The sequence below is a fragment of the Hyperolius riggenbachi genome, chromosome 3 (genome assembly GCF_040937935.1).
Source record: "Hyperolius riggenbachi isolate aHypRig1 chromosome 3, aHypRig1.pri, whole genome shotgun sequence".
NCBI lineage: Eukaryota > Metazoa > Chordata > Amphibia > Anura > Hyperoliidae > Hyperolius > Hyperolius riggenbachi.
In genome coordinates, this window is record NC_090648.1 from 145,764,602 (window position 1) to 145,788,006 (window position 23,405).

The window sequence follows — 23,405 nt, forward strand, 5'->3', positions numbered from 1 at the left end:
TACACATAACTGGATTGTTAGAGGATATTTCACTAATCTCACCATCCTATCTCTTTTGTAACAACGCCCCATGTACATATTAATGTTTGTGGCCACACCCTTGTCACCTAATACAGAGAAATGAATAAATCCTCACACAGCATTTATTTCTCACTGTGATCTTGCCTGTTGGATAATTTTCCTTAGTCATATAAGTGATTTTTCTGTTCAGATAGACATTACTACTTTGTACAGAGAGAGAGTGTCTCTGAGTCACCCTAGTCTGTCACCGCGGGCCACTCCGTCAAGTTTTGGTTGTTGTCGCGGCACCCTACAAAACCAGTCTGACAAGTCCTGAGTGTTTGGGGCAACAAACAGAATCCAAAGCATGTGAGGAGGAGTAAGAATGTAACAGAGGAGGGAAAGGGTGAAATCTGTGACAGAACACTGATATAAAGAAGAGGGAATGAGATAGCTGGCAAATTACAGACCTGCAAGAGAATCTCCTCACTATACATCTAAGGTGAGTGTAAGAAGTGCTTATTATAATTCACATTTACCTTCTTCAAGTTTCATTAACTCTTTGCTCTGCATAAATCCTGTTGCTTTTGAATAAGTGATGTACAGATGCACTACAGCTTTCAGGTACCACTATTGACATAACAGCCTTGTAAGATCTGTGTGCAGGTGTGCACGTGTACCTTGCATGGTTTCAGTGTGTGTTTGTATTACAAGCATAGGGAAGACTCAGGGTTGAAATTCTTTGTGCTTTGTAATAGCAATCAACTCTTTTAGTGTGTTTTGAGCTCCTGTTTTCACAGTAAAGTGTCAGCTCTTTGGGCCAGGCTCTCTGTGTCCTCCGCCTGCCCTCATCCTTGGATATGAAGGTACATACAGATCCTAGTGTCTAGCTGCCACATCCAGAGCTAGTTAGGGTTCTCTACTTCCAGATTACATTTTAACTAACCCATCCCCTTTTTTTGTTACTGATTAACCCTTGAAATATTCTTTTTATGTAAATGCTCTCGGGACATGACATTGAATTACAAACAGACTCGGAGACTAGCGTGACAGGGCAGGTGGAGCAATAAACTGACGGGTGTGTTTAGGGACTCTTGTCTCCATTCATATATTCAGAGCCAGGCACCAGGAGGAGTGTGGCATTATAGGAAGATTAGGAAGGTAAGTTTCATAGCCTGCCACTTTGGGGAATGGAAGACAACTATATTCCTCAGCTTCAGTTTCACAGGAGTGTCTTGGATACTGCAGACTGCAGAGAAATACTGTTTATCCTGAACACAGAAGATACAGGAGGTGGTATGTTAACTACTAGAACCTATGATTTGCAGAACATGCCATATATAATGTACTTTATGTCATTTTGGGTCCTTTCACTTTATGTCCGTCGCATTGCAATGGACAATATGATCACAATGCAAGTGCAATGATGTTCCTATCACATTGGGTGTAGTGTGATGTGGCCAGTCCAGGGGGGGGGGGACGCAAAGCATGCAGTGCAATTTACAGGGTAACGTATGTGTTTACAGTGGCAGTAAGTTATACTTTAATTGTACTGTATGCCGCAACTATATGGTTGCACCGCAACAGTTAACGATCCATGCAAATTTCTAGGTACACACGATACGTTTTTTCGGGCAATTTTCCGTTCGATCGATTTTAGATTCGATTTTCCGGTTGATTTCCTGCTTGATGCTCTTATCTTTTCTTATCGATTTCTATTCACTTCTATGAGAAATCGACCAGAAAAATTATAATAAATAATAAAATGATATCAGACCTGACAGAAATTATCTATCGAACCATCTATCTAACACAAAATTGTATGGTGTGTACCTAGCATTAGTTGTTAAAGGGATACTGTAGGGGGAAAATGAGTTGAACTTACCCGGGGCTTCTAATGGTCCCCCGCAGACATCCTGTGCCCGCACAGCCACTCGCCAATGCTCCGGCCCCGCCTCCGGTTCACTTCTGGAATTTAAGACTTTAAAGTCTGAAAACCATTGCGCCTGCGTTGCCGTGTCCTTGTTCCCGCTGATGTCACCAGGAGCATACTGCACAGGCCCAGTATAGTCTGTGTCTGCGCAGTATGCTCCTGGTGACATCAGTGGGATTGAGGACACAGCAACGCAGGCGCAGTGGTTTTCAGACTTTAAAGTCTGAAATTCCAGAAGTGAACCGGAGCCGGGGCCGCAGCATTGGGGAGTGGCTGCGCGGGCAAAGGATGTCTGTGGGGGACTGTTAGAAGCCCTTCGGGAAATGCTTTTGAAAACATATTAAACCCTGAGAATTCACCATGAGAAGATGGACTAGTCCAGAACCTGTCAGTTCTGTCAGATTTCAACTGCTTACTTTTTTGTTGGAGTGGTCCTTTAAAGGACCACTATTAGGGAAACAGGGACGGTTTAAGCAATAATGGGGCCCCAGGGCAAAATAAACCTGGGGGGCCCCCCCAACATATACCCCGGAACAAAAATCGGCATTAGGGGACCTTTTTTGCAGCTGGTATAGTCAGGGTGTGAAGTCCCAATCGGTCGGAGCTCCACATTCTGGCTATCCCAGCCTGCATGGGGGACAAGGGGTTCAAAAGTTTCAGGAGGGGGGACCCCACATAATTTTTTTTTTTTTTTTAAATTCCCACATTCTAAACATTAAAAAAATTGGAAAATAGAAAAAAATACCAGGGATCTTCATACAGCCATATTGCGGCTGTATAGCGATCTCTGGCCAAAGCGCTGCGGCTGCGTATAGTTCCCCTGGAAACCCCGTCGGGAAATTTATTGCGCTTTCGTTTGATGCATGTAAAATTACACTAACGTTAGGTTTGCTACTAAAAGTGACATTTACCGCATTTAAAAGTATACTTTTTTCCTTCGAAACTTTAAAATTGATTTTCTCAAAAACTATAAGGTCTTTTTGAAAAATGTTTTTCCTCTTGTAGCCACTGGGGGTTTCTAGCATTTAAGGTGGATTTGCTATCAACCATTAAAGTCGGCAGGTTTTTAAATGTGTATTTTTTTTCCTTTGAAACTTTAAAATCGATTTTCTCAAAAACTATAAGGCCGATTTGAAAAAAAATGTTTTTCCTCTTGTAGCCACTGGGGGCCCCTACAAGCTCTGGGGCCCTGGGGCAGCTGCCTCCTCTGCCTCTATGGTAGCGCCGGCCCTGAGGGAAAACGTAGGCAGTTAAAATCTGACAGAACCGACAGGTTTATGACCAGTCCATCTCTTCATGGGGGATTCTCAGGGTTTTCTTTGTTTACAACAGCATTTCCTGAACAGCAGTTGCAAAATCTGACAAAATAGTGTGCAAGTGATTAGGGAGGCTGGCTGGTTTAACTGCTATTTTGGCAGAAACTGTTGTACAGGAAATGCTGTTGAAAATGAAAACCGTGAGAACTCCAATCCCCAAGAAGAGATAAACTTACCCAAAACCTGTCGGTTCTGTCAGATATTAACTGCCTACTTTTTCTGCGATATTGGCCCTTTTATCTTTATAGTGGGAAAAGAGTCTCAAACTATGATATCAAAGTTGAGGAGGCAGTTTTGTAATCCCCCAGACACATAATTGTGAAGGTGATGGCCTTGGCAAGTGGTAGCCACAGCTACATAGCTGCTAACATTTTAAAATATCTAAGTGGACACATTGCCAATGTGACAGTTTGCAGGTGGTATTCATGATGACATTAAGCACAATTTACTAATGCATCTCCCCAGTGGCGTAGCAATAGGTGGTGCAGAGGTTGCGATCGCACTGGGGCCCTTGGGCCAAAGGGGCTCTCCCTCAACTGCAGTATTAGCTCTCTATTGGTCCTGTGCAGGTAATTAACAAACTGTTCCCCATACCCTTCTTGCACCTCTGGCACTGTGGTTATCCTTGGCAGGTTTTAGTGCACCGTATCAATTGTTATGTATAGAGTGCTGGGGGGGGGGGGGAATTAATGTAGAAATTGCACCGGGGCTCATAGCTTCTTAGCTATGCCACTGCCTCTCCCGAGGTATCCAAGCCTCTCCATTTAGGATATCACCAGTGATCCAGCAAACCTGGACTGTAATAATTGCACATTTACACTAAAATCAGGGTCATGGGTGATTGGATCTAGCCTAAAAAATATGAATGCTGCTGTGAAATGAATTACGTTTATAGCAGCTGGGCGACCTTACTGTTATTGCAGTTTTATCTTATCATCCTTTTAAGGTACCACTCCTAGTTGTAAGCCGCTTTGGTAATTAACGTGCGAGGGACTATCACTTTTTATAATTGTTAGTTAGTGATTAAACATTTCCTGCTGTAAACGGCTTAAGAATTCCTGCCTGACTTGGGTCATATCAGATTGCAGTGCTGGTTTGCCAGGAGGTTTATCAGTCAGGCATTTTATGATTACAGTTGCATGCAGCCTCCACAGCAAGGGGCTTTAATGATATCATGCAGGGAGATGGATATGGAGGTTATTATATTTATTTCCCCTTAAGCGATGCCAGCTGTATTGCTGAGCGAGAAAGAATATGGAGATCTAGTGCTCTGACTCTGACTCTGCTAATAATTCCAAATATGGCATCAGTCAGATTACATAGTCTATATCTCCTTTAACCGCTTGAGGACCATGGGCTTAAACCCCCCTAAAGACCAGGCCATTTTTTACAAAATAGGCCTTTGCAACTTTAAGGCCAAGCTGCAGGGCCGCACAACACAGCACACAAGTGATTCCACCCCCCCCCCCCTCCTTTTCTCTCTCGCTCTCTGTTGGTGGGGTCTGATCGCGCCCCCAGTGTTTATTTTTTGGGGGGCAAACATTTTCCTTTTTTATTTATTAATAAATATTACTATTTCTTTATTATTATTTTTTCCCTTTCCTCCCTCCATCTCCCTAGATGGCCAATCACGGCAATCGGTTGTTATAGGCTTCTGCCTATAAGAGCCGATCACTGTCTAGTGCCCCAGGGGGAAAGCCGTGTCACACGGCTGTCCCCAGTACAGCGCTGCTGCACATCGCAGCGCTGTACAATGTAATTAGACGGCAGTCTAACAGTCTAAGAGTCTCCTGAGACTGAAGGCGGAGCTCCACTCCGCCCACCAACAGGAGATGCGAGCACAACCTGCGCGCGATCTCCTGCACTGCAAGCCCCAAGGAACTTACGCCGATCGGCGTTAGGCGGTCCTGGGGCTGCCACGGCGGCCACGCCCATTGCCGTGACACGGTCGGCAACCAGTTAAAGGGAACCTGAAGTGAGAGGGATATGGAGGCTGACATATTTAATTTTAAACAATACCAGTTGCCTGGCTGTCCTGCTGATCCACTGCCTCTAAGGCTCCATACACACATCCAATTTTTATCTGCTGATGATTGGCCAATTTTACCACTGCCATGAAGTATGAGGGCCAACAGATTTTGAATACTTAAGCTGGGTACACACGAGCTAAAATCTTTGAAAAATGAAAGATCACATCATCTTTCTAAAAAAAAAAGCCCACAAAAGATACGGACGAAAAATATTTCTCTCTCAATCTTTCAGATTCATCCCGGTTGACCTGATTTGTAGATGACTGTCTGTTAAACAAGGTGTGTATAAGATCTGCAGATGTTTCTTAACTTTAGTATGCACACGCATGCGTGAAAAAGAAGGAAGTAAATAGACCATTAACCACTTGCGGACCCCAGTGTTAAACCCCCCTAAAGACCAGGTCATTTTTCTGTAAATGGGCCACTGCAGCTTTAAGGCCTCGCTGCAGGGCCGTACAATTCAGTACACAAGTGATTCCCCCAACCCCCCTTTTCTCCCCACTAACAGAGCTTTCTGTTGGTGGGGTCTGATTGTTCCCCCAATGTTTTTTTTTTAATATTTGTTATTTATTTTTCAATAATATTGCCTATTTATTTATTTCTTTTCTATTCCACCCTCCCTCCCTACCCCCGCCAGCCAATCAGTGCGATCGGCTGTCATAGGCTTCAACCTATGAGAGCCGATCGCTCTCCTGTCTCCCAGGGGGACAGCCGCATTACACGGCTGTCCCCTTAGATCACAGCGCTGTACAGCAATAAAAGACAGAGCAGGGATGCTCGCGCATCGGTGCGTGTGATCGCCCGCAAACCCCACCCCAAGGACCTTTAGGCAGTCCTGGGGCTGCCACCGCGGCCACGCGCATTGGCATGACTCGGTCGAGAAGCGGTTAAAGCCTTTTTCAGGTCTTTTGCGGGAACTGATCTTTTGCATTTGTACAGCATCTTTAGAGCGATCAGTCTTCCAAACCTCCCTGACAAACCTATGTGACAGAATCATTCCTCAGTTTGCAAAGATGTGACTGTGTGGGTATGCTCTCATACTACATGGAGGTGGTAAAATTGGGCAATCATCTTTAGGTAAAAATTTGATGTATGTATGGACCTTAAAGTGACTCTGTAACAAAAATTACAACGTTTTTTCTACCATCCTATAAGTTCCTAAACCTATTCTAATGTGTTCTGGCTCACTGCAGCACTTTGTACTATCACGGTCTCTGTAATAAATCAATGTATCTTTCCCCTGTCAGACTTGTCGGCCTGTGTCTGGAAGGCTGCCAACTCTTCGGTGCTGGTCTGTTCCTCTATGCACACTCCAGTGTGTGTTTTATTTACATAAGCCAGCAGCTTCTCTGCTATCTTATCAGTGATAGAAGAGAGCTGGATAAAAATCCTCCTCTGTTAGGCTGTGAAAGTAGCTGGCTGACACATACTGAGGGATTACAAACACAAGCACAAGCAGAGCTGTCTACAGGAAGCCTGTAATGTTCAGTGCATGAGAGAAGAAGGGGACAGAAGGTAAACACACAAATGATCTTTTGAGATTCAAAAGGAAAGCTGTATACAGCCTGCTTGTGTATGGATGTATTTTCTATGTGTGGACATATTGTACATCAATCTACTTCCTGTTTTGGTGGCCATTTTGTTTGTTTATAAACAAACTTTTTAAAACTGTTTTTGACTACTTTTAATGCGGCGGGGAGCGGCGAAATTGTGACAGAGGGTAATAGGAGATGTCCCCTAACACACTGGTATGTTTACTTTTGTGCGATTTTAACAATACAGATTCTCTTTAAAGAGACTCTGTAACAAAAATCGCATCCTGTTTTTTATCATCCTACAAGTTCCAAAAGCTATTCTAATCTGTTCTGGCTTACTGCAGCACTTTCTACTATCACAGTCTCTGTAATAAATCAACTTATCTCTCTATTGTCAGACTTGTCAGCCTGTGTCTGGAAGGCTGCCAAGTTCTTCAGTGTTGTGGTTCTGCTATGAACTCCCCCTTCCAGGCCCCTCTATGCACACTGCCTGTGTATTATTTAGATTAGAGCAGCTTCTCTCTCATCTTTTACAAGCTGGATAAATCGTCCTCTGAGCTGGCTGGGCTTTCACATACTGAAGAATTACAGACAAGGGCAAAGCTGTTTGCAGGAAGAAAAGAGCAGCCTGAAACTTCAGTGCATGAGAACAGGGGGAAAGAAACACACAAATGATCTCTTGAGATTCAAAAGGAAGGCTGTATACAGCCTGCATGTGTATGGATGTATTTTCTATGTGTGGACATACTGTACATCAACCTACTTCCTGTTTTGGTGGCCATTTTGTTTGTTTATAAACAAACTTTTTAAAACTGTTTTTAACCACTTTTAATGCGACGAGGAGCGGCGAAATTGTGACAAAGGGTAATAGGAGATGTCCCCTAACGCACTGGTATTTTTACTTTTGTGCGATTTTAACAATACAGATTCTCTTTAAGGCCCCTTTCACACTAGAGCCTTAACATTACTGGTAGCCTCCGTAGAAGCGCATAGCGCGAAACGGCCATAAGGCTCCTCTTCCTCTGCACCCACCGCTACACATCCATGTCCACCTTTGGGTATGTGTCTTTCTCAATATATATATATATGCACATTTGTAGCATGTATTTTACGCTGGAATTATGAGCAAAGTGAATGACAGCAGTGCCGGCGCTTTTCTCCTCCTTCCTAAATAGCCTTAACATTACACTGCGTTACCCGTTTTTACCGCAGGGTAATGCTAAAGCAATGAAAGTCTATAGGACGTTTCATACCTGATGCGGTGCGATGTGCTGGAAGTTTCACATCTGACGTGAACACATCAGCGCATTATGGGTCAACTTCCTCTGTGCCGTGCATTGACCGGAAGTCATGTAAGTTAATGGCACCGCAGATATTTTAAACTGTTATGCGTTCACGTTGCGGTGTGCAAGTGCAGAAGCGTATTTTTTCAATACAGTTCCTTGCAATTTGTATTTCCTCAACAGGAAGTGAGTGCTAGAGAGCCTTTCTTAAAAAGAATCTGTAACAAAAGAAAGTTCCTCTGGGGAGTGCTCACCTCGGTAGGGGGAAGCCTCAGGGTCCCAATGAGGTTTTCCCCTCCGCTGTAGCTGCAGGCAATCCAGCGCTGCCTCCCCCGAAGTCTCCTGCAATCCACGCTCGACAAGGCTTTCTATATTTACCTTCCCTGGCTCCAGCGAGGGCGCGATCGGCTATTTCCGCCTATCTCTGAGCGGAGAGCCGATACTATGCCTGCGCTGGAGCCGGGAAGGTAAATATTTACATCTCCGCTGTTCGGAGGGCCAGAGCGAAACCGCTGTGGGACACAGGAGGACGGGGGAAGCATCGATAGGATCCGGATGTTTCCCCCTACCGAGGTGAGTACCCCCCAGGGGAACTTTTTGTCGTTACAGGTTTTCTTTAAAGAGACACTGAAGCGGAAAAAAATGATGATATTATGATTTGTATGTGTAGCACAGCTAAGAAATAAAACATTAAGATCAGATACATCAGTGTAATTGTTTCCAGTACAGGAAGAGTTGAGAAACTCCAGTTGTTATCTCTATGCAAACAAGCCATTAAAGGATACCCAAACTGAAATGTGACATTAGGAGATAGACATGTGTATGTACTGTGCCTAGCACACAAATAACTATGCTGTGTTCCTTTTTTTCTTTCTCTGCCTGAAAGAGTTAAATATCAGGTATGTAAGTGGCTGACTCAATTCTGACTCAGACAGGAAGTGACTACAGTGTGACACTCACTGATAAGAAATTCCCCTTTTTTACCTCTTTCTTGCTCTCAGAAACCATTTTCTGCTAGGAAAGTGTTTTATAGTTGGAATTTCTTATCAGTGAGTGTCACACTGTAGTCACTTCCTGTCTGAGTCAGGACTTAGTCAGCCACTTGCATACCTTATATTTAACTCTTTCAGGCAGAGAAAGAAAAAAAGGAGCACAGCATACTTATTTGTGTGCTAGGCACTGTACATACACATGTCTATCTCACTATGTCACATTTCAGTTCGGGTATCCTTTAAGCTCTCCGACTAAGTTAGTCGTGGAGAGGGCTGTTATCTGACTTTTATTATCTCAACTGTTCCTGGACTATTTACTTTTCCTCTGCTAGAGGAGAGGTCATTACTTCACAGACTGCTCTGAAAGACTCATTTTGAATGCTGAGTGTTGTGTAATCTGCACATATTATAGAATGATGCAATGTTAGAAAAAAACACTATATACCTGAAAATAAAAGTATGAGAATATTTTCTTTGCTGCTAATCTTCTAGTAATTATTCATAGTACACAACCAATTCATTATATCATATTTTTTTTCGCTTCAGTGTCTCTTTAAGATTTGATTTCCTGCCAAGAATTACAATATAGCAAACCCAAGCCCAAGATCGGGTTTTCTATTAAATACGTTACCTGTCAAAGAGGGGATCCTCAGGATCCTATTGAGGCTTCCCTCAGTCGGCAGCAGCCCCCCAATGCAATGCGCAGCTCTTCTCCTTGCTGTCATGGGCGCGCAAGAGACGGGGGAGCACGGCCGCACATGCGCAGAAGGAAGGAGCCCGTGGCTCTATGCTACTGCACATGTGCAGGCGGATTCGAGCGTCTACAGCATGGTCAAGATTGCAGAAGAGGAGCTGCACTGCCCCGATAGGAACTGACGCCACTGTAATGTCGCCAGCAATGCCGCCAATTTCCAGGGGGCTGCGTTCAGTGGTGGGGAGAGCACAGGGGCTTCCAAGGGCAAACCCAGGATTTTCAAGGTGGGGATTCCTGAAAGGTCTCTCTCAGCATACAGTATAATAATATGGTAGGACATAATGCTTGGTACACATAATGCAATAATCTGTCCGACTAACAAGATCTGACAATTATTTCCTAAATGCATGATCTGCTCCTGATCGACAACGGGATCGATTAGGAGCAGTTTGGATACAGATAATAATGAGGAAAGCCAACATTGCTAATAAAGAGGAAAGTGAAGGGGAAATGCTCTGTACACACGCTGCTGCTCCATGACTCTGTACACACACTGCTGCTCCATCCTCTGTACACACGCTGCGGCTCCATGCTCTCTACACACGCTGAAGCTCCATGCTCTGTACACACGCTGAAGCTCCATGCTCTGAACACACGCTGCTGCTCCATGCTCTGTACACACGCTGCTGCTCCATGCTCTGTACACACGCTGCTACTCCATGCTCTGTACACACGCTGCTGCTCCATGCTCTGTACACACACTGAAGCTCCATGCTCTGTACACACGCTGCTTCTCCATGCTCTGTATTCACCCTTCTGCTCCATGCTCTGTACACACGCTGCGGCTCCATCCAAAGTCAACTGTAGCAGGTAAAGAAAGGGGGCAGTGCTGTGAGCTGCAGGATACCTGCAGATATTCTGGTGTGTCAACTTGTACCTGTCCCCAGACACTGCACTGGCCCTGGTCTGAGGGAGGATTCTGGTCAGCTGTAATCCCCCCCTACGTTTGCCTATGGCTTCCCTCTCTTTAGGCAAGTATCTACTTTTGTACTCGAGCTTCGGCTTGGGTACACTTTAAGCCTCATTGCCGCAGGTACCTACAAAGTCTGTTTTTAGCGTTGTGGTGCTGCACCTCAATGCGAACGCAGGTTTCTACTGTGGAACCGGCCTGACACTTTTAGCCACAGACCCTGAAAAAGCATGCAGATCAGATGTTTCTTACAAAAGCCTGACAAGATTAGCTGCATGCCTGTTTCAGGTGTGTGATTCAAACACTACTGCAGCCAAAGAGATCAGCAGAACTACAAGACAACTGGTATTGTTTAAAAGAATATAAATGTGGTAGCCTCCATCTACCTCTCGCTTCAGGTTTCTTTTAAGGGGTTTTGTTTGGCTTAGGTCTTGTTTCCACCAAGTTCGAATTGAGCCTAAATTCCGGATGCTATTACATGCAAAATCCACATTTGATCTGACAGCCCACTGAAAATAATTGGTGTGTCTCCACCTAACATGGGTTTAAACACACATTGGTGTCCATAAAAAGCGTTTTGTTTTTTTGTTTTTTTTTTGATGACGTGAACATTTGTCCATTGACTAACATAGCGCCGCCCTAGACAACACATTGTTGCATTATTTGCACCCACGAACCACCAGTCCCTAGTGGAAACCAGGCCTTACATGCTGTAATAATGCAATTCATTTATAAAATGTATTGGGAGATCCACTATAATGGACATCTGACTTCAGTTATAAGCTTTGCACCTACTGTAGGTATCTACTGTATGTATCAGCAGCAGACGCTGTATCTACTGTATATCTAATGTACTTACTGTATGCTACATGTACTTTTTCTATTATTGTACCTTCACCGACCCCGTGTGTGCCAAAATCAATTCCGGGTACAACTCACGTTGTACTTGGCGAAATAAATATTTTATTTATTTATTGTATTTATAAAGCGCCAACATATTACGCAGCATTCTGAGTTCGGTTATCCGTACATCATCCTTGCTTTATGTGCTCCTAGTAAAGTTCCCTGCAGGTCACAGTCCTGGATCTCTTTAGCAGTGGCATTTTTCACTGTTTCTAATGTTAGCATTAGTTCATGCACCCATGACTAGTAGCTCTGCAGGGCAAGTAGACTAGAGATGCTATGCCAGTGGCGCTGGTGTGCTGTTAAGCAAATTTGATGTACCATTTGTGTAAATGGCAACCTTGTGCTTTTTGTCAGGCATCATAAGACCGATACTGACTTGGTAATTAATGCTGAAATTAGAATGTGCAAATAAGGCTCGGAGGGAACAGTATGATACAGGGGAGCTGAAGAACACGGTTACTGTACTGTAAACTCAGGGCTGCTTAGTGATACATGTATGTGTTCATTGTGTGCACAGGGAACTAAGAGGAACCAGCAATAACAACTGAACTAATACGAGAAGGGTGGATTTAACCCTAAACAAGCACCATGCTGAGTGTGAAGTTACCCAGACTGCTTACTGTTCAACAAGTGCCCAAGGTGAGTACCACTCAGACCGCCACTTGTATGCAAAACCCATTATCTCCTTGTGCCCCCCCTGTGTATAACCTGTGCTGCATCTGTGTCCAGGTATTTCATGAAGACAGTATTATATGTGGCTATCGCTCTCCACGAAGCTCGGCTACAGCTTGTGTACTGAGTCTCTTCCAGATGACTAATGAGACCCTCAACATCTGGACCCACTTCATACCTACCTGGTAAGATTTCAGTCTCGGGGATGCTGCTAGTTGTGGCTTTCTAAATGAAGGGAAGGGACAGACACATCAGGCACTAATTCTTCTAACAACTGGTGGGCTGTGTCTAGCATGCTTTATGTGATCTTTTCAAGTAATAATTCCTCAACAATTGCTGCCTCTTTTCTCCACTCTTTGATATACCAAGACCGGATCTTCTATTTCTCTTTGTAGACAACCTTTGACTATTCTTCATCTTTTTTCCCACAGCTTCCACCTTCTGTACTTGTGAGTTGCTGCTTTTTTCTGAATCTGTCCTGCCTCTACAAAAACATATCTTTTGCATCTGTCAATCAACGTCTCTCCTTTTGTAAGTGTCCCTTTTATGGAATGTGTTGGGTTCATTTACAGTTGTCTTTTCCTGTGGCATGTGCTGTAAAAAGTCATTACAGGTTAGGCAATTTACCAAGTCAGAAGAGTTCACAGTGTGAAAGGTTGCGGCGCAGTTATGACTACACTAATTGCTGTCAGTTCCCACATCTGACATACTGTATATGCATCCGCGCTTGTTTAGGAAATCCTGCCCTAAAGGTGGTAGCATATCATACAACTCTTTATGTCTTTTCAATTTGAGAAGTACAATCGATTTTTGGCATTTGTCCCTCTTTCAAGAATGATGTACAGATCTATTTAAATATATGTATTTTTCTACTCAAAAAAGTGTATTGACTATGACTTTATTCCCCTCCTTTGAATTGATCTATTTCTTATTTTCAAATGTTAATATGAAGAAAAATAAACCAGAATAGAAAGGGGCAGCGTGCTTTGAATTACAGAACAAAATAATTTTCTTATGAAATCTTTATGGTATGCATGACTATGGGTGTGATTAGGGGTGTGGCAGGGGTGTGGCTTAAGTGTCCCTCTTTCTTATCTCAAACAGTTGGGAGGCATGGAGCACTTTATATTATCATTAGTATCACTGTGATTATATACTACTAATACTTTGGGACCCGGGTTCTATTGGCAGGGCAGGGTCCTATTGGAACTACATGATGAAGTTTATTATACATAATATATATATATATATATATATATATATATATATATATATATATATATATATATATATATATATATATATATATATATATGTGTGTGTGTGTATGTGTGTGTATTGTGTCCTGATACTAATACAGTTTGTACTTTATGCAAATGATATGTTATGATGCTGGCAGGTGGTTATAAATACGCTTTTTAGGTGTTTTTAACTATTATGTATATTATTGAAATTGTTGGATATGAAATAAGGTATTTTGACTTTTTCAATACATATTCAGTGGTGCAGTTTTCTTGCACCTCTTTGGGGTACTGGTGTTTTGCATATGTTCATACCTCCCAATTTTTTGAGAAAAGAAAGTTGGGCACTTTAGGGCACGCCCCTGCTATGCCTCTAATCACGCCCCCACAACACCAATCGCCATGCATATCACAAAGAATACAAATATGTTGTTTTATTATTCAAATCACACAGGTCTTCTCTATCCTCTTTAGTTTTCATTCATTTTAACATTTTAAAACAAGAAACATATCGATCTAATTGAGTCAGTTATATGTATTTTTCTGGAGAAAAATGTGTTTATTAACACAGATCTGTACATGAGTCTTGAAAGAGGGACAAATAAGGAAGAAAGAGAGACAGAGGGATTTGGTTCCCAAAGAGGGACTGTCCCTCCTAAAGAGGGACAGTTGGGGGCTATAAATGTTTTTGAGATTTACTCCAGCACACTGATCAAGTTCAGGTGAGGTGGTGCAGATCAACTCTCTTTTCCATTCAGCAACTGAAACATTATTGGCTATTCTTTGTTGTGCTGGGAAACTGCACACATTTTTGCTAAAGTTTTCTTTGTACCCCTTTTGATAAATCATCTGTGTATTACCATACAGAGTGCTAAAGGCCAGAGCGCATAACAACAAAGAGTTCTACACATTGTGTTAAACAGTTGTACATCACAGAACACTACACTGCTACTTATGTGGAAGTTGTATTTGCTCTCACTTTGCGATGTGTTTTATCACCTTCCTCCATGTAGTATGGGAGCTCACTTGCACAAATCTGTTGATAGTATTCAAAATCTGTTAACCCTCATACTACATCAGGGGTGTCAAACTCAAATACAAACTGGGCCGAAATTGTAAATTGGGACCTATACGCGAGCCGAAATTGTATACTGGGACCTAGTCACGGGCCAACCCCAATGTCTACTGGCCACCTTCCTACCTTATAAAGTTTGTAGGTGTCGGAGTGGGTCCACACTAGACACAGTTGCAGGACGGACACTGCAGTCCGGATCAGGGGAAGATTAGGGGAAGTAAATCCGTACTGCAAACTGATGAAAGTGCATCAGTTTTGCGTCAGTTTCTGTTCTGTTTTTCCCTGACAGAAAACGTCTCCATCATTAGGAAGGAGTGGGAGGATTTTTTTGGGCCAATCATAAAGCTCAGGCTATCCGTTTTCACATCAGTTTTTTGCCTGTGGAGCTGGAGATGCGTTTTCTCATTGCTTTCACTACCCCTGCGTGTATCCGTGGTCCTGATCCGTTGCGTGAAAATGCAGCAGATCCGGACCTTCCGTTCAGGTTTTGAAAACGGGTCCCCGCAAACGCAGACGGATCCGTTTTTTTACTTGGGTGAGGCTGGCTGCTATTTTGAACATTAGTATCTGGGACTTCGTTTTTCATCAGGTTTGAAAAACGCAGCCACGGATACGTTTCCGGACCTAGTGTGGACCAGCTCTAATGCCTCCCCTCCCTCCCCTGTACCATTCCCTGGTGTCTAGAGCTCTCCCCTACCTCTCCCATATGGTTTCCCTGGTGTTCTAGAGTGGGTCAAACATAATGCAAAGTGGGGAAACTACTTGTGGGCCTAATTTAATGTCTCTGAGATTTAGCATGTATGTACTACATGGAAGTGGTAAAATTTGACCAATTAAAATTGGAGGTGTGTACCCACCCTTATGGTGGCCACACACAATATACTAAAAAGATCCTATTTTATGGCAGGTCAACAAAAACTGCGGGACTAAAGGCCCGCCAAGAGATTTGCTTACACTAGAGCATGGGTACTGAAGCTTATTTTCGCCACTGCCGTATAGACTTCAGTACAATCTACATAAACTTGAAGGAGTGTTTATTTATCTTTGTATCTGTCAGAGTGGTACAACTAAATATTTTGAATTAAAAAAATGTTTGGTTTGGGTCCGCTTTAAGCGGACTGGATTAAAACATTCAAAACAATCATTTTAGATTTTTTGTAATTGGTTAAAATTGTTAGTTTTGAATGTTTTAATCCAGTCCGCTTAAAGCGGACCCAAACCAAACATTTTTTTAATTCAAAATATTTAGTTGCATCACTCTGATACATACAAAGATAAATAAACACTGCTTCAAGCCTATGAGCATTTCAGTGCATGCTTTTCACCCTTCTCTTTTCAGAACTAGAGTTATACAGGTGGCAGCCATTAGCAATTCCTTCTTTGCTGGGCACCACCTACTCCACCAGTCTGCCGGATTCTGTCCCGGCAATATGAAAGGAAGGGAGGGGTTCCTCCAATAAATGTAAAATATTTTATATTTGTCATCCTGCAGCTGAAAAAGGCTGCTATTTATTATAATTTAGAAAACAGATTTTATTTCTGAAATCTTGTATTTTTAATTTGGGTCCACTGTAATTCAATAAAGCAAACCTAAAGCGAAAATAAACTTATAAGATAATGACTTGCATGTGTAGTACAGCTAAGAAATAGAACATTAGTAGCAAAGAAAATAGGCTCACATTGTTTTTTGCAGCAGTACAGGAAGATTTAAAAAAAAGTTATCTATGCAAAAGAGCTTCACTGAGCTATTCAACCCAACTTGGTTTATAGACAGTCCTGTTTTCTAAAGCACTTAAACAGCCAAGAAACAGTGAGCGACAGCTTGCGATAAGGGATTACTGCAGGAAAGTTCAAAGGGTCATTATTTCTGCTTTGTTTTATAGCTTAAAAGACAGAGTGTGGTTTCTAAACTGCAAATATGACAGAATGATGCAATGTTATAAAAAAAAGCTATATAACTGAGAATAAAAATATGAGACTATGTTCTTTGCTACTAATGTTCTAGTCATTACGCGTACTACATAAACCATTCATTATATCATAAGGGGGGTTTTTTTCACTTCAGGTATACTTTAATTTCTAAATTCTCTTTCTCTCTCTCTCTCTCTCATTTGATGAATCAATAGAGTTTGAAGGGATACTTAAGCCACGGATAAAAAAAAAAAAAAAACAGTTTTACTCACTTGGGGCTTCTACCAGCCCCCTGCAGCCATCCTGTGCCCTTGCGGTCACTCATGGATCCTCCAGTCCCCCGCCACCAGGTAGTTTTGCTTCACCGACAGGACCAACAGCCCTGGCCTCACGTAGCCTTTTTGTCACGTTTCCGTCCGCAATATCGGCCGAAAACGGTGGCGGGAGACGGGAGGTTCTGTAAGTGACTGCAAGGGCACAAGACAGCTGCAGGGGCCTGGTAGAAGCCCCAGGTGAGTAAAACTGATTTTTTTATTCCAGGCTTAAAGAGAAACTCCGACCAAGAATTGAACTTTATTCCAATCAAGAAGTTTTAAATCAGAATGATACCATTTATTGGCTAACTAAAAATGAATAAAAATAAGCAAGCTTTTGGCCTTGCAGCCTTCGTCGGGCTTATATCCTGTTAGTTTGCAAGCTGGTAGTACAGCTGATACCCCCTTTTACATGAGAAATCTAATCCTTTTCACAAGCAGACCATCAGGGGGCGCTGTATTACTGATATTGTGGTGAAACCCCTCCCACAAAGAAATTCTGAGTACGTACTCTTGGCAGTTTCCTGTCTGTGAACCCTGTTGCATTGTGGGAAATAGTTTCCAACTGCCAAAACAGCAAGCAGCAGCTACATCACTTGCCAGCAGTAAAAATGTCACCATGTGATAAATGTCAGAATGTAAATCAGAGATTTAAAAATGTTTACAATGGGCAGACACTGACTAAATCATTTATACATAATTATTGTAAAAATAAAGCACTTTTTTATTACATTATTTTCACTGCAGTTCCTCTTTAAGTATCCTTTTGATGATCATGAAAATTATCACAGTTGATTGATCATTTGTAAAGTGTCATTTCAAATGTTTTATTGGATGGAAGGTGCCATTGTAGCCAGCTTTAAGCGTTAGTGGGAGAGGGACAGTGCCTGGCACTCCTACATAGAAGAGGCACAAGCTGCAGCATGAAAGGAGGACATACAGTATATATATATCTGGATAAATGCTGAGGGTGTGTCACTCAGCTTGCCTACATGTTGTGGAAATTATTGGTTATGTCACAGTGAGGAAGAAGTGTACAGAGCACCAGCCACACCATCTGTGCTCCTCAGAGCTGGGACAAGGTCCTCCAGCACCCAAGGCTGAGACACCAAAATGCGCCCCTCCACCCCTCCCACCTCAGCTGTTAAGCTAAGTACTCACGGGGGGACAATTGTAGCTGTCGCGCACACGGGAGCGTGTGCGCGACAGTTCGGAGACAGTTCGGCGACAGCTCGTCGCCAAGTCCCTCTGCATCCACACGGCAGCAGAGGGATTAGCGATGCGGCGGAAGCTGTCGCCGAGGTTCCTCCCCCCCGCCGGATGCTCCGTGTACTGTGTGTGGGTAGCTGTCGCTAGCCCGCATACACATGCGGGGCTAGCGACAGTTCCGGCGATGTTGCGGCGACGGCTGTAGCCGGCGATTGAACATGTCAATCGCCTGGCGACAGCTCCGACGGGCGACGGTTCGGGGCGCGCGCGTCATACACACGGACGAACCGTCGCCGCAACACGCGCGTGCCACGTGGTTGCGGCGACGGCTGTACCCCGTGTGTATGAGCCTTTACACACTGATTGCTATTAGACTAAGAGGGCAACAGGGCCCACAACCTCCCCAACACCTTAATCTCTAGTTATCTGGCTTGCAGTCACTGCTATGTATCCCCTTTTCTTATTTCTTTCTGCTTAAAACACAATTAGGAATGACAGCTGAATGAATTGTGCGCCCCCTCCTACACTGCGCCCTGAGGCTGGAGCCTCTCCAGCCTATGCCTCGGCCCAGCCTGCTCCTCCTAGGCTGCAGATATAACAATATGAAACTAGACCTGTCCATCATCCAAGAAAGGCAGGTGGGTGCTGGAAGTGAAGGGTCCGATCCAATGACTGACTCGCATCTTCCAACACCTGGTCACAGCTCTGAGTGGATGCTGCTACAAATCATCAGAGGATGCAAAATGGTTTTTGGATGAGCCGCTTAAAGGACAACTGAAGTGAGAGGGATATGAAGGCTGCCATATTTATTCCTTTTAAGCAATACCAGTTGCCTGGCTGTGCTACTGATCCTCTGCCTCAAATACTTTTAGTCATAGACCCTGAAGAAGCATGCAGCAAATCAGGTGTTTCTGACATTGTCAGATCTGACAAGATTAGCTGTATGCTGGTTGCAGGTGTGTGATTCAAACACTACTGCAGCCAAATAGACCTGCTAGGGTCTAAATAGGGCTGCCAAGCAACTGGTATTGATTAAAAGGACTGTTGACACCTTCTGAAAATAAATTGATCAGAGAAGTATTTATATCTATAGTTTTAAACCTAAATAAGACATTATTGCCTGCTCCCAGCCATGCCTCCCACATAGCATTGGTATTAGCAACCAACAGTCTCCACGTTGCATCTTGAGAAATGTAGTGCTGTGTCTAACAGACAGCCAGTGCACAAGGCAGCATCATTCTTTCCTTTGAGCACTCCTATTGGGTGAGCACACTGAGACCGAACTGATGAATGATGATGTTGTCAAAATAGCAGACCCGAACTCTTGCACAGCACACATTGAAAAATCTTTATTCCACATATAGGTGCTGGAAAAAAAATCACTTCTCTGTTTTCTGTGTTTGTTTAGGCAGAAATATCTGTCTGATTAGTTCTTATCAGTAATTGTGAATAGACTGCAGCAGAGCTCTGCTGAGGCTCCAGTATAGTAAACGTAGAAATTTAACCCGGTCAGTGTCTTCTGTTGAATAGAGATGGCCCGAACGGTTCGCATGCGAACTTATTCGAGCGAAAAACACGGGTTTGCATTTGCATCGAATCGCAAACTTTATGCTAGTTTGACCCGCCCCGTATACTACATCATTGGGCTAAACTTTGACCCCCTACATCACAGTCAGCAGACACATGGCAGCCAATCAGGCTACACTCCCTCCTGGAGCACCCCCCTCCTTATATAAGGCAGCAGCGTCGGCCATGTTCTCACTCTGTGTGCTGCTGTTTTAGTGAGAGAAGGGAGAGAGGTTGCTGCAGAGATAGGGAAAGCTTAGTTAGGTTCTTGCTAGCTTGCTCCTTGCTGATAGTTGTTGCTGAAAAGCACCACCAAGACAGCTCTTTTGAGGGCTAATGTTCTTGTGATGTGTTGTTTTTTTGTGTGTGTGTGGCCCACGGACACTGCATATACAGCCCTATCTGTTGCAGCTGGCCCTTGCTAATTGCTATACTGTGCTAGGCGCAGCACATTCAGCACACCTTTTCACTGCACCTGTGTGACTGCTGCACATTGTATTATAATACCAGTCACTGCATACCTTTCACTGCACCTGTGTGACTGCACACTGTATTAGTCCAGTCAGTGCATACCTTTCACTGCATCTGTGACTGCACATTGTACTATACCTGGCAGTCAGTGCATACCTTTCACTTGAATGGATGGAAGACTTGCACTCCATAACAGATTCTTGTTAAAGGATTTCAAGTGTATTCGGCTCGTCTCATTATTATACAGCAGGGCCTCGAAAGAGTCCTCCTGTATTGTTATTTTTTGTCACTACCTCCCTGAGTCGGGAATTGCGTGCCATGCCTGCTGCCTTCCTTGGATGTGTGGTGGTAGCCGTTCCTGCTCCTCTGCCCACAGCAGCCAGGTGTCCATTAAGGAAATCTTTGAGTGGAAGAAGCCATTGTCTGCCAGTCACCCCCTTGCCCGGCATCTAACAACTGGCTTAGTGGAACTGTTAGCTCGCCAGCTGTTACCATACCAGCTGGTGGACTCTGAGGCCTTCCAAAAATGTGTGGCGATGGTACACCGCAGTGGAAGATACCAGGCAGCAATTATTTTTCTTGGGTCAAGGGTCCATCTGACCACAGATGCCTGGTCTGCAAAGCACTGTCAGGGCAGGTACATTACTTATACAGCACATTGGGTCCTTCTTTGGATGTGTGGTGGTAGCCGTTTCTCAGGCTCCCACTCCAGACCCCTGGACTACTGTGTGCGCAGGCTTGACCTGTGGCCAGAGCTGTCAAAATTTGCCATCCAACTTCTGGCTTGCCCTGCCTCAAACGTCCTGTCAGAAAGGACCTTCAGTGCAGCTGGAGGCATTGTCAGTGAGAAGAGAAGTCGCCTAGGTCAAAAAAGTGTTCAGTACCTCACCTTTATCAAAATGAATGAGGCATGGATCCCGGAGGGCTACTGCCTGCCCGAAGACTAAGTCAGTCCCCACACACAGCATCTCTGCCTGCACGCCGTATGACTGCCTGCCCCAAGACTAAGTCAGTCCCTACACAGCATTTCTACCTGCAGGCCACTTCACTGCCTTCTCCGCGACCGCCCCCACCAACAGGGTCCAGGACTCCAGATGATTTCTGAATTTTTAAGGCCGCTAACAAAAAGAATAATTATTTTTCTGGTGCGTGTACATGCCTGCCTAATTTTTCTGGCTGCAACAACAAAACAAAAGGCATATACATGTGTCAATTCCCCTTCGTGATCGTTACCTTGCCGTGGTGAAGGGACTTTCATATCACAATGAAGCAATGACCTATATGAGTGTGTTGGGGCGTACACCCAAGAAAATAAGGTCGTTGCTTCATTGTGGACAGATCAAATTCGATCAGCTGGACAGTCACTGTTGTTCTGTCATTGAGCTACCTCAGCCTGACCATATGGGCTGGAAAGCCGCCATCACCTGCACTCTCTCCAGCGTGCGCACCAGCACGGCCATCTGTTTGCGGTACGTTACACAGTGAGTTTGGTTTGTCAGTGTGAAGCAGTACACTTACAGTACCTGATCCATGTATATGTTACGGCCAAAACCAGAAATCGGCCAATTCTAGAATTGGCCGGCCGTTTCTAGAACTGGCCGATTTGACGTCGGCCAAAGTCCAAAATGCTGGGAATTTCTGACATTGGCCGGCCAGTTCTAGACACGGCCAAAGTCAGTCGGCCAAAGTCCAAAACACACAAATTCCAGAACATCCCGGGTCCTGTCCAGCACCATGAATGGCACTTCCGCTCTGCTCTGAAAGATACAGCATACTAATCTTTTTTTTTTTTAAAGAAAAGCATTTCTTAATTACAGCTGATACAAATCCTGCAATAAATCTGCAGTGTGTCTACATCCTGCTTTCTTGGGGGAAGACATTGTTAACATCCTGTGCTTTTAAATTACCTGCTCTGCTGTGGAAGTTAGGTGACACAGGGGAGAGATCAAATTACAGTGGTGATTAGTCACAGATGAGGGGGGGATGCATGGCTGGGGGTGCTTTGCTGGGGGGCTGTGCATGGCTGGGGGTGCTCTGCTGGGGGCTGTGGGTGCTCTGCTGGGGGGCTGTGCATGGCTGGGGGGGGGGGGTCTTTGCTGGGGGGCTGTGCGTGCTCTGCTAGGGGGCTGTGCATGGCTGTGGGTGTTCTGCACATGGCTGGGGGGGTCTTTGCTGGGGGGCTGTGCATGGCTGTGGTGGGTGCTTTGCTGGGGGGCTGTGTATGGCTGTGGGTGCTCTGCTAGGGGGCTGTGCATGGCTGTGGGTGTTCTGCGCATGGTTGGGGGGGTCTTTGCTAGGGGGCTGTGCATGGTTGTGGGTGTTCTGCGCATGGCTGGGGGGTTCTTGGCTGGGGGGGCTGTGCATGGCTGTGGTGGGTGCTTTGCTGGGGGGCTGTGCATGGCTTGGGGGGGGGGGGTCTTTGCTGGGCTGGTCGTGGCTGGAAATGCTTTGCATGGTCCGGGGGGGGGGACGGCTTTGCATCGCTGGGGGTGCTTTGCTGGGCTGGGGGAGCTTTGCTGGGCTGGGGGAGCTTTGCTGGAGGCGCCGCCAGGAAGCCCCGCTCACCTCATCCCCTGCTGCCGCTAAGTACTCAGACCTCCGATCAGGGCGACCACCAGGCGGAGAAAGGCAGAGCAGCGCGCACGCTACCCACCCGGACCCATACACTTCATATGCAGAAGTGTTCAATGACGTCACTTCTGCATTGAAGTGTTCGGGTTCAGCGGGTCTCGCGTGAGCTGGCAGCTGCTATGCCTCTCTCTGCCTCCCTGGTACGGTCGCCCTGATTGGAGGTCTGAATACTTAGCGACAGTTGCAGCAGGGGATGAGGTGAGCGGGGCTTTCTGGCGGCGGTGAGCGGGACTTCGGGACTTGGCCGGCCACGTGAAGTCACAACGCGTTCTGGCCGGCCAAAGTCCGAAACTGAAGCCCGTTTTTCACATTGGCCGCATGAGCCGGCCACTTCGCATACTGACCGGCCAGAACCCGAAGTGGCCAGACTTCGGGTTCTGGCCGTAACATATATACACGCAAGATGTTTTCAAGCACTTTAGGCCTCCAATTTAGGAATGCAATGTGATTTCTGCCTTTTAGGGATTACAACCCTGCTGTGCGTCAAATCCGTAATTTTCCCAGGGACTTTTGGTATGTATCCCAGGTGTTAGACCCCTTGAAACATCTTTTCCATCACTTTTGTGGCCAGAAACAGTGTTTATAGTTTTTAAAGTTCGCCTGCCCATTGAAGTCTATTGCAGTTCGCGATGTTCACCGGTTCGCTAACCCAAAAT

General features: G+C 44.7%; 1 protein-coding gene across 7 annotated transcripts in view; it reads left to right on the plus strand.

Moving 5' to 3' along the window:
- The first annotated feature begins 243 nt into the window (after positions 1–243).
- The window catches only part of PAQR5 (progestin and adipoQ receptor family member 5), a 58,415-nt gene continuing 35,253 nt past the window's right edge, over positions 244–23,405 (plus strand). The window contains exons 1-4 of one of the 7 annotated variants that reach the window (XM_068275057.1): positions 244–502; positions 5,512–5,558; positions 12,177–12,298; positions 12,389–12,516. In XM_068275057.1, coding sequence (XP_068131158.1) covers positions 12,248–12,298; positions 12,389–12,516 — 179 coding nt within the window. In that variant the 5' untranslated portion in view covers positions 244–502; positions 5,512–5,558; positions 12,177–12,247. Of the gene's footprint in view, positions 503–1,068; positions 1,162–1,183; positions 1,297–5,511; positions 5,559–12,176; positions 12,299–12,388; positions 12,517–23,405 lie in introns of those variants that run through there. The other 6 variants (XM_068275062.1, XM_068275061.1, XM_068275056.1 and 3 more) reach the window with 6 other exon arrangements.